Genomic DNA, 12,068 nt, shown 5'->3' with positions numbered 1-12,068 from the left:
TTGAATCGAGACGAAAAATTCTTGAATTAATATACTCGCTCAAAGTTACGCCCGAAATATATGATCGTGCAAAGATTGGTAATCGCGTTCAAAAGAAACAGCTTCGGTAGATAACGATAAAAAAAGTGGTGAGTTAAAGTGAAATCTAGAAAATTAAAGTTTCGATTTATTTTAATAGAAGAAAAACTTAAATATATTATATTATACTGAAATTTACAGACAGATGACAGTTCATTCAGTTTTTTAAAAATAAATTTCAACAAAAATAGTTACTGTAAGAAATTACATACACAAAATTCTTATAAAAAATCAGTACAACTTTTTAAGCTTTTCTTTATATTGATAAATCTGTTGAAAATAATGTTTTCATTAAATAATTATTATTATTAAATTAAAGAAGTACACAATTGGACCAAGTCGGAGGTTTTACTTCTAATTGCGAGTTATAAAGAACACCAATTGGAATTTTTGGATGAAAATGCTTGCAAAGCTGATGTATGGTCGAAAGTAATTAATCATATGACGGTTACACTTGCTGAGCACGATTTATCACCTATTGATATCAAAAAATGTAAAACAAAAATGGAAGCACTGAAACGGCATTATAAAGGTCTTAAAGATAATAATAAAAAGTCTGGGAACCAAAAAATTACTTGGCCTTACTATGATGTAATTTTAAAAATTATTTAATTTTTTTTTAACTTTAATATTTATAGCCTACAATTTAATGAAATTCATTTATAGGAAACGGAAGAACTATTTGGTGAGCAGCCATGGATTAAACCGTTGTCCACTGCAGGTTCTAACATTGAAAACACAATGGGTATTTAAAGAATTATATAAACCTATTGTTATTATTATGTGTTTTTTGATAGATATTAATTGTACTTTACTCGCTACTTATACTTTATTAACTCGCTTGAGAATGTATAAAATTTAAAATAAAATTTTTAGCTTACTCTTCGGAAATTGATGAAGAATAATAAAAAATTTACATCTTTTATATTTAACAGATTCTGAAGTTATAAACCCACCATCGAAACGCCAAAAAAAGTTGGCAGATTATTGTGAACAATTACTAGAAGAAAAAAAAGAGAATCGTTCAATTCGCATACAACATCACCAAGAAAAAATCGCTGCTACAAATCAATTAACGGATGTTCTAAGAGAGCTTATAGGTCATGCAACACAAAAACGGCAAAGTTGATTATATTTAAAACTAAGTAATTTTAGTGCAAATATTTTTTATGATTATTTTAATATGATTAAGAATGTTATGCAACATAAAAACGGCAAAGTTGATTATATTTAAAACTAAGTAACTTTAGTGCAAATATTTTTTATGATTATTTTAATATGATTAAAAATGTTACAGACAATTTATATTTTTAGAACGTGCATGTTTACATGTCTAAGTAATACCAAAAATTGAGCTTAAAAGGTTTAATTTTTAAAAAAATGTTAATTATTAATATTTTATAAAATAGAAAGATTTATATTTTCGTACTTTTTAATAGTATAAAAAAATTAATTATTAGTGTTTCCGTTTATGGTATTAAAAGTAATCTTAAGTGCTTTATAAAAACCGTGTATCAATGTTTATAAATAAATGAAAGTTCAAATTAAAAATAAAAACCATATGACCAAGTCAAAAATAATTTTATTTTTAATTCACATCGAGTTTTTTATACAATTGTTGATTACATGAATGATTGTTGATTACATGAATGATGTACATTTTTGTCCATATATATATATATATATATATATATATATATATATATATATATATATATATTCACAGAATTTGATTAACTGCCTAGTTGTATGTGTATGAACGTACGTAAAGGCTCAAAACTTACAAATTATTTAGAAAATTTTTCAGCTGTTCTCTTTTTTTCATTCCAGCGATTTTCATGTCATTGTTTGCTTCAACATCTATGTCAAATGGTGGAATTTGATGATTCACAAGAATCGGGATATCTATTAAATCATTTTTCAAAATACAAATGTTATGCAAAATACAACAAGCAATAACATAATATGGTATTAAGTCAGTTCTTTTGAAAGGCAATTCGTCTAATAAACTCCGAAATCTTCCTTTCAACAAAGCATTTGCTCGTTCTATCATCATACGAGAGCGAGAATGAATCGTGTTATATCGAAACGTTTCTTGATTCATATTACCATTATTTCGATAAGGTAACGTATTATTATAAAGTATTCTTGAAGGAAAAAAAGGTCTGTAAAATTAATAAAATTATGCAACCTCAAAAAACCGTTCTGCTTACGGTATATACACACTCGGTAGTCTGGCGCTCCGTTCGAACGGGACTTGGCGCCAGATTCTACCGAATCTGTGGATTAGATGTCGAAAGCCTTTCACTCTTAATTAAGCTTAATATAAAATTGACTACCTCTTTTTGACGGACATTAAGTTTATTGTAATACGTATATGAGTCGTTCGCGTTTACAGTTTGCAATAGTTCACCATCTAGTAATCCATCATCAATTTCATTTATTTGAATCATATTGGGAAACGTCGAAAGACTGACCTTCACGATTCAGCATAGAATTGATGTAAATGTAAGCTTTTTTCTCTCCTTCTTCTGCTCCGAAACGTCTTTTATAATCTTCGGACATAGATCCTTTAAATTCCTCCCATAAATCTTCTGGTCGAAGTGGCTGACAATGAATTAATATCCAAAAAAATAAACAGTGTCATTACCGTGGCATCATCCATATTATTGCTTTATTTAATGTTCTTCTCCACTCTTGATCGTCTTCTATCAGACCAGCTGCTAAACATGTAGATGTAAAAGAATCATAAAGAGTTCCATTTACTGTTCTTAGTTCTTCAAAACTTTTTGCGCCTTTGATGTGAACCAATAATAATCTTAGTCTTTTTTAAAAACATAATGATTTGGAATATCACCATAAACATATTGGCGCGCATTTGGATCACGTTCATTTAATTTAAAAAAATCAATTAACATAGATTTTTTCTCTAAAGCCTCTTGAAGTTCTTCTTTAGTACAATTATCATTAATAGTAATACTTTGTTCATTTGGTAAATGTACTGGTAACCGAATTATAGAATGACTTTTGTCTTGAAGATCTTTTGATATAATACTCCAAACAGCTTCTACAGGCCCAACGTAACGAGCATCAACAAAATTACATATTTCATCATAATCGTTAACGGTATTGAAATTATCAGGGTCATCACGAGAATCATGGGACGCATGAGCTTCTTCTGTAGTATTTGGTATGCTTCCGTTTACAATTATTGCTGCTTTATCATGGCCTTTATAAACATATTTAAATAAATATTTAACTGCTGTAATTGAGCATACAACTTCTACGTTAATATGACAATTGAAAGCTTTCAATAATTCAGGATTGTATGGTACAACATGACGATTATCGAATACACTGCTATTTCGTGTAAACCTGATTCCTTCGTCTCGGCGGCGACAATAAGGATAACCATCTGCATCCATCGTAGTCTCATTTCGAAAAGATTTGGGATATTTCTTCGAACAAATGCCATCGATTAAACACCAATCTCCGCACAGACCATGTAACATATTTTTTGTAACAATATCAAATAAAGTTGGATCAATAACAGGGTCTGGAATTTCTGCAGAGATTAATCTATCAACCTGTTCAGGTCTAGTTATCTTAGAATTACTTTTCAATGTCATTAACATGTGTAAATGAGGTAAACCACGTTTTTGAAATTCTATGACCCAAATGTAAGCTGCAACTTCTCCAAAAAGTTGCTTTTTTACAGTTGTATCAATTAAAGCATTTTTTTTAATAATAAAGACACCTGCAACTAAATCGGGCCTATCAGATGCAGTTTGTCCTGGTAATAAGTTTTCGGAAATTTCACGCCACTTTGGATTGCACGTCATAGTAAGAAATAAATCAGGTTTTCCAAATTTACGAACAATAGACATCGCATCTTGATAATGTTGCATCATATTTCTTGGTGAGCCATGAAAAGTTGAGGGTAAAATAATAACTTTTCCAATATTGGAATTTGTGTTATTAACAGCATTTTGCGATCGTAAATGATCTATTAAACCTTGATAAGACTCTGCTCGCAGTTTCGGCTGTTGTTTTTTCAAATATTTTAATCTGTCTGATTCAACTTTAACATACCCATCGACTACCCATTGTTGTGTTAAGCGACGGCCCATAAGAAAGGTATTGAAATCGTTTCGAATCACTAATTGATACTTATAATAATCCGCGCGAGTCACACATCTTCCGGTTTTGTATCTATAGGGTACAGATATGTGCCATCCTTGATTTCCATGTGGATAAAAAAGAGGATAGACCCAAGGCTCTATTTCCTTTCGCTTATTCTATATACATTAAGCCACACCGTCCATCTTACGGTAAGCATTTTTACAAATATAAATAATGCTGTGAAGCGGGAAAGAATAGGAGTTACGGTAATTATTACGTGAAGCGTTCCACATTCACGTAAAAGGATATTGGTAGGAAAGGATTGAGAAAGGAATGTGAAGAGGATCATCTTAATGTGAGTTTATAGAATATGCGAGAAAAAATTATTAGATAGCTTGGACTGGGATTCGAACCCAGAACCTTCCGAAGACAATCGGTTGATTCATTCAAACGTTAGTGCGGTTTGAAAGTTAAAAAAATATTGTTCTATGAAACGTCTATCAGACTTTTGAGCTCGAAGAGCTCAAAAGCATAGAAAAACTATCTTTTTAAGCTCGAAGAGCTTAAAATAACACATAAACTGTATTTTTGAGCTAGGAGAGCTCAAAAACATCATTAGTGCAGTTTTATGCACCTAGGTATGGAATTAGCGGGAAGTTGCACGGAATGCCTTCAGGGTCTACCGTTTTTCTAATTTTTTAAATTTTAATCATACTCAATCTAAATTCAAAAAATTTTTTTATCTCGATAATTTCGATTTTTCATGATTTATTGTCATTTTTTTTGGGTTTTTGCTATTTTGTCAAATTTTGACGGCTCAACGGGCTAATTAACGTTCAGATTCAGATTCAGTGAATTGAAATACATAAAAATCATGCTTGATCTGGGTCCACAAAATTTTATTCATCGCTGTGACTGCAGTTTTTTGCCTTATTTTGGATTTTATTAAAAATTTTGAGGGTGTACGGGCAAAACTGACTTCAGATTCGAATTCAGCGCGTCAAAATACATAAAGATAGGTAGGTCCGGTCAATGATAGCATCATTGAACTTAAAAATTTTCAGTTATCGATATTTGTTTATATTCCTGGATCTTGATTGATAATTATATTTATTGAAGGAACTCAGGGAAAATTTTTTTTGGTGTATGTAAATTCACGGAGATTAATGTATATCTAAACTCGCCTTATTTTTTGTGTTCGTTGATCTTCGCAGATGTACGTAAATTGAAAAATTTTTTTCCCGAGAAATGACTCATAGGTATTAAAAATTTTAGTAATATTGAAATTGTTACATAGAAATTATTCACTTAAATTACAATGAAACATGTTGATTTTTTATTAAATACAATTTGATTTACGACTTTTAATTCCTTATCATATAATACAAAATTTAATATTCTAATAATAAAAAAATTTAAGACGAATAAGTATAAGACAGTGTTTCTACTATTGAAATCAATTTTTTAATTTTATATTAATTAACTAATACAATGGAACATAATATCAATAATAATAATATCAACAATAATAAAAAAATCATAATAGAAAGTAAATAATTTATTTATGCTTCATAAATTTGTACGAATATGAAGAATTTTTTATTAAGATTGAGTCTCTGTTATTTCTTCGACATGGAGAGAATAATATTGTCAGAGTGACTATATACATTGAAATTTTCGGCCATACGCAATATAGTCGTATTTTTTAGTGATAGATTTTATAATCTATTTCGCTACACAAAGTTTTCACTCATATACAATGATTACTGATTTACTATTTTATAAGTAAAATAAGAATAATACAGTCACTTACGGGTTAAATAATAGTGTAAATGAATGAAATAGTAAAATTTTATTAGGCAGATAAGTAATATTCATTCTAAAAAAATATAAAAATTAAAGCATATAAATTCTCTCTAACAATTCAATTTCTACTCACTCATACATAATAGTAATCTTAAAACCATGCCAACATAAGTAATATATTATGGTTGTCAATGGGACCGCAATAATTCGAGTACGTGATTACACAAACTCAGCGATTTTTGTTAAACGATCTCAATCTATTCGGTAGTTGAGGTCATCACACAGATTTCCACAGTGGCAGAAATAAATCATTATACTAATATTACCTCATTCAGAAGTTAAAAGTTTAAAAATACGTTAGATTGTCATTCTGATATTTTTTTCTCCACGTGAAACAAAATCATTTTGCTTTTTCTTCTACTTTTACTTATTGAAATTTTCGTTGATATTGTCATCATTGACTAGTTTTATAAAAGCCATAAAAAATGCAGAAATAAAATTATAAAACCAAATATTTGGAATATGTTGTTTAAATTAAGAATAAATTCGTCTTAATAATTCAATGAAACCAATTCTCATCTAATACTCGCAATAATTTATTTCTCTATAAATTAAATATACTAAATATTTATTGATCTTTCTTCATACAAACTTGGCTATCGTTATCTTCAGCGGTTTTTGCGATAACTTTTCCTTTTCTTTTAGATTTGTCTAACTGAGTGGAGTTTTCAATTAACGGGGTGACAATTTTTTCATCATTTGTAGGATTAGATGGATGATCTTCATATAGAAAAAGTGTTTTGATGTCTCCTTTGATTAATGCGACCAGTAAAGGAGTTCCTAAACAGGCAGGTACCAAGTACAGAAGCGCTGGTTGTGCATGATTAAATAAATGCATGATTAGCATTGTTGTAAGTAATCCCATAAAATAGGCAAAGAATGTTGAATAAAAGTAAGTGTTGGATCTTCGACTCAAGCTATGGTCAAATCTGAGTAGTAGCGCTATAAAAATACCAGGAACGACAATATCACCTAGGCCTAACATGGCAAAGTTTTTAGCGCTAAACCCTTGTTCTAACATGTCTTGAGGAAATACTAGTTTAATAGGAGCTTCAAAGGATTTCGCCACAGTTACCATTACATTTGTTCCAAATACCCAAAAAATGTCATATACAAAAAGACCACCTAATAAAATACATCCAGTGACAATATTATTGAGATGTAATAATTCTACTGCATTGATAGCAAACGCTATACCGAAGAGATTGTTAGCAATCCAATGCTGAAAAATTTTTTTCGTTATCAATAAAAATTTTACAATTTATACTAATAAAAATTATTATAATACAAACTTTTTGAAAGAGGTACCAAGCTCCAATCATAGAACAACAGATTAAACACACAATATCATGAAGATTAAATTTATAATCAATAATACTCTCAAGCTTATCTCCTTCACCTTCAGTAAAATGGATATGATATGGTGTTTTTGGTATTGCAGCTGGTACTAAGGACGAGATGATGGGGCTAGAAAATATAAATTAAAAAGTTAGAACTTAATGGCATTTTACAGCTATTTAAAGTATGACAGCTAAGTTATTGTTGAATTTATTAACGTGTTTTGGAGAATATAAGGTAAAAGCCCCAATAGATGATCACGTACCAATATATGATCACTCCATGTATTTGTATATCTATATTCATAAATATAGGTATACAAATACATGGAGTGATCATATACTGGTACATGATCATCTATTGGGGCTTTTACCTTACACAGTTAAAACCATTCCTGTAGATTTTTTGACTAAAACATAAAATGAAAAAATTCTATTGATTTTTATTTTGCAAGAGTCGAATATTTAATAAAAAGAGGCGTTTGATTTACACAGTAGATTTATTTATGCAACGTCACGTTGAAAAAAAAGCAGTAGAAATTTTTAATATTTTTAACTTCCCGCTAAGAAAATTGAAAATTTTCTTAGCGTGTGTGTGTGTGTGTGTATGTATGTATGTATGTATGTATGTGTATGTATGTATGTAACCCTTTTATAACTTTTGAACGGATTGACCGATTTCTTCGCGGTTGGTGCCATTCGAAAGGGCTTGACTAAACTTAGATTTTGAATACATTTTAGACCGATTCGGACCGGTAGAATTGGAGAAATCTAAAAAAAACTACGAAAAAAAATTTTTTCAAATGTGGTTTTTTTGGAATAACTTTTAAACGGCTTTATCGATCGATTCCAAAAACTAATCAGCTCTTAACACCAAAAGAGCACGTCAATTGCCGCCAGTCTGGTAAAAATCGGTTGATTCGTTCGTGAGTTATTGTTGTCGAAAGAAAACCGAAAAAAGTGTTTTTTCGGAATCAGTCCGAAATTCCTAGTTCGATCAATTCATACTCAAAGATTCTTTATGGGGCTTCAAAAACTGCGCCGAATGCTGCTAACCGCGTAAAAATCGGTTCATTCATTCAAAAGTTATTGCGCTTCTGTTCAACCCAGGGGACAAAATTAAAAATATACTTCAATAATACGACTAAAAAGAATCAATAATTTTGCGGTACTTTGGCCTGATTTAAAAATTTTTTTTCGTTTGAATATTAGGCATTTGAATAAAAGGAGATTAAACAATAGGTCTTATATTAAAATTTATCTTCAAGTTATTTATTAATTAATTATTGCGTGATAAATTAATTATGATGCCATTTTTTGTGAAATTGTAGCTATGCTTTAGCATTGAGGTACAGCAGTGTTGCAGGGGTATTGCGGCGATGTTGCGGCGACGATTTGAATAACATCAAGCAGCGTGCAGCTATGTTGCGGCGGTGTTGCGGTTATGCGAGTCGAGAATAAAGATTTCGTGTTGCGGCGATTTTGTCTTCTAAACGGCTGTAGTGCAGCGGTGTTGCGGCAGTGGATAAAAATTTTATTTTTTAGAAATCAATTTTTATTTTTACTCGGGGAAGAGCTCAAAAATGTAGTGTGTAATTTTGAGCGCTTAAGTACAAAATGAGCGGGAAGTTGCAGGGATGGCCTTTAGGGTCAATCGTCATCCTAATTTTTTTTTTATTAAATTATTAATATCACAGGCTCCGAATCTGTTCTTTCGATTATGGAAAATATTTAATATGTTATTTTCTGTTATTGTCAAGATTCTTATTGTAATCTAAATGGTCTCTTTTGTAAAATAGAACAATAACGGTGATTCCGCATAAGATTCAATTTTAATACTAAAAATTTTAGAAGTTCAATATCTTTTTGATGACTTTCGATAGCTCTTAAAAAATTTAGTTTCAATATTATCTTACAATACTCTACTAATATATAAAATTTCATTAAATTTCGAACAGTAATTCTATGACCAACAGTACTACCCTTAGAGTACACAAATAGACAAATCGACGGTACTTTGGTAAAACCTCGTATCTTCTATGTATTTTAAATGAGAAATACGAGGTTTTACCAAAGTACCGTCGAAATGTGGAAATAAGACATTATACATATATCGGTACGGGAAAACCAACAAATATTTAACGTGGTTACATAAATGCTGTATGTGTACTTTTATGTAACATTTGAACTTTTATCAGACTGGTAAATTTTTGAAAAGTTTTTATTAAATAACTTGTGAATGGCTGTGTCGATAAATATTAAAAACTAGTCAGTTCTATTTCTGAGAGAATTGCTTCAAATACTGCAGATCGCATCTCGATTGCATAGATTGAAAGAAATTCATTTCAATAAAAGATACGACAAATATATGTTAATATAGAACGATATTTATTATCATTTAATAGCCTGTTATATTTTTAACTGGCAAAATGAGTTAATTTTTTTTATTATTTTTAATTCTAGTCATCCTAGCTAACTAGGTCCAAGTTTTCAAATTGTTGTATTGTCATCGGTTCATTATATACCTGCAAATCTTAAAATTTTTCAAACGACTAGTAGTTGATAAAAATCAATTAAAAAAAATTAAGTTGTATTGCTAGATATGGGCGTAAAAATTTAGCCACTAAATGTTTATTAAAATTATTTCTTTTAATTTTATCGAGAGATATTTTAGACAATACTTGGTAGATTTCAATCCAAATCTCGGAACTATTTTGAAAAGTGTCTGTTCGATATTATTTTCGAGATTTATTAAAATTTAGTCAACCAATCTTATTCAAATTTTCGGAAAAATAAAATTAAGTAGTAAAATGAAGTAGTCAAAATAGTTCTTTAAGGCTTTAAAATTTCAACTCTCATAAAAAAAAATCTATTGGAAAGACATCGCCCAATCCAAACTGTATAATATATATGGGCCATATGAAATCACCGGATTTGAACAATCACATTTTTTTATTAAGCTGAATTCTTGATATCTTTATGTGTATCAGAAGACACTTGCCTGTACATTTTTAGCCGTTAATTTCTAAAAGTTCTTGGTAATTGTTTACAAGTGGAGTCAACCCCATGTTGGTTCATAACTAGGTGAAAAATTAACATTTAAAAAAAAGTGTTTTTTTTTTTTATTCTACTGTTTTTTACGACGCATTTATGATAAAAAATGTTGTGAAAGGAAAATATAAAGATTTCGATAGCTTTTTTACCTTTAAAAGTTGTAAAAAATATTGGCTTTTATGTTTTTGGATAAAATTTCTATTTTATCTTCTTTTGATGTTTTTGATATATATTTTTATAAAAAAACGAACAATTAAAAAAAAAAAAATTGATAAATTTGAACAAAAAAAAAAAAAATTTTTATGGCCAAACATAGGCTAAAATGGGGTCGACTCCACTTATAAATAGTTACCAAGTTTTTAAGTTACGGATTTTTTTTAAATTAACAAAAAAAAAAAATAGTGCTATGAATTCTCTATAATCGATTTTATTTGACCAGAGAATGTAACGGTAATTCGATTTTGAAAATTTGATTTAAAACAATAATTTTCAATTTTGGTAATGGAAATTTAGAACAAAATGAACAATTAAAAATAGCGAATTTCAAAATATTACAGATGTATCTCATCTGGCATGAGATACCCCATATGTTTACAATTCAATAACATTGAAAAACGCTAACGATGATCATCAAATTTGTTATATTGGCAGTTTTTTTTTAAAAATACGAACTATATGTAAAATGCGGTATTTAGTGTTTGATAAAATAAGATTTTATTAATATTTACCTCGTTAAATGGCAAAGTGCCAGTATTCCAAGAAAAAAGAAATATCCTGTCAATAACAGATTGATATACTCTTTGGAAAATATCTAAAATCAATTAATCATTGTAACTAAGATTCATCAGTTAAATAGAATAAAGTATCGATAATAATTACCTGGAAAAAAATGTACAATCCAAAAAGCGCAACACTGGAAATTAAAGGGAACATTGCAGCATCTTTTTGTGACATAGTTTCTGGTTTTTCACCTCCAGCTTCAAATGCTTTCTGTTAAAGAATGAAAATATAACAAATATTTTAATAGTCGTATAATAAATTATCAATAATGATGAAACGTGAATATGCCACGTACGCTTATAATCAATAATGAGAAAATTGTATGTTAATGAAAATACCTAACCTTTTGTTCCTTATGGTGCTTTACAGATCGGTAACTACCGAAAAAAATCGGCAATATTGCCATTATTATGAGACTACCGTATGCTAGAGCCATTCCTTCTGGTGTTGAAGGTATTCTTGTTGATGTTGAATTTTCATTTTCCGCAAGACTTTCATTAGATTGCGCCAATACTTCATCAATCACTCCATCCATTTTGAAGTTTACTAAGCTACCAATGCTACTAAATAAAACGACTACACTACTATGTATGATGAACAGTGAACACGTAGCACGTTGTTGTGTATCTGTGGGGTTGATCGCAACGCTCTCTATAGATAAAATCAAGAAACTTAGCCAGTTTTTCAATCCCAGATAAAATTTTATCCAGGATTAAATTATTATTGCCAGTATATCTATATACCTAGCTATATACATGAAATATACAGATATATATTAGCATCGGATAAAATTTTATCTCGGATTGAAAAACTGGCCCTTAATAATATGAT

At 29.5% G+C, this 12,068-nt stretch overlaps 3 protein-coding genes across 3 annotated transcripts; 1 reads left to right on the top strand and 2 right to left on the bottom strand.

Moving 5' to 3' along the window:
- Positions 1-16: 16 nt before the first annotated feature.
- Positions 17-1,413, top strand: LOC123263751. The gene is made up of 4 exons (XM_044726727.1): positions 17-128; positions 398-669; positions 745-823; positions 1,014-1,413. Exons 2-4 carry the CDS (start codon positions 520-522, stop codon positions 1,205-1,207), a joined length of 423 nt encoding a protein of 140 aa, XP_044582662.1. The 5' UTR covers positions 17-128; positions 398-519; the 3' UTR covers positions 1,208-1,413.
- A 1,484-nt stretch (positions 1,414-2,897) lies between these two features.
- On the bottom strand, positions 2,898-4,208 carry LOC123263088. The gene has a single exon (XM_044725624.1). The coding sequence runs from the start codon at positions 4,206-4,208 to the stop codon at positions 2,898-2,900; it is 1,311 nt and encodes a 436-aa protein (XP_044581559.1).
- A 1,532-nt stretch (positions 4,209-5,740) lies between these two features.
- LOC123263109 (minor histocompatibility antigen H13) lies at positions 5,741-11,851 on the bottom strand. Its single transcript, XM_044725645.1, has 5 exons — positions 11,581-11,851; positions 11,337-11,447; positions 11,186-11,268; positions 7,359-7,533; positions 5,741-7,288 (listed from the first exon to the last, which is right to left on the bottom strand). Exons 1-5 carry the CDS (start codon positions 11,770-11,772, stop codon positions 6,635-6,637), a joined length of 1,215 nt encoding a protein of 404 aa, XP_044581580.1. The 5' UTR covers positions 11,773-11,851; the 3' UTR covers positions 5,741-6,634.
- Positions 11,852-12,068: the final 217 nt, after the last annotated feature.

The sequence above is a fragment of the Cotesia glomerata genome, linkage group LG4 (assembly GCF_020080835.1).
Source record: "Cotesia glomerata isolate CgM1 linkage group LG4, MPM_Cglom_v2.3, whole genome shotgun sequence".
NCBI lineage: Eukaryota > Metazoa > Arthropoda > Insecta > Hymenoptera > Braconidae > Cotesia > Cotesia glomerata.
The sequence above is the reverse complement of the archived record's forward strand: the minus strand, read 5'-3'. Positions and strand labels throughout refer to the sequence as shown.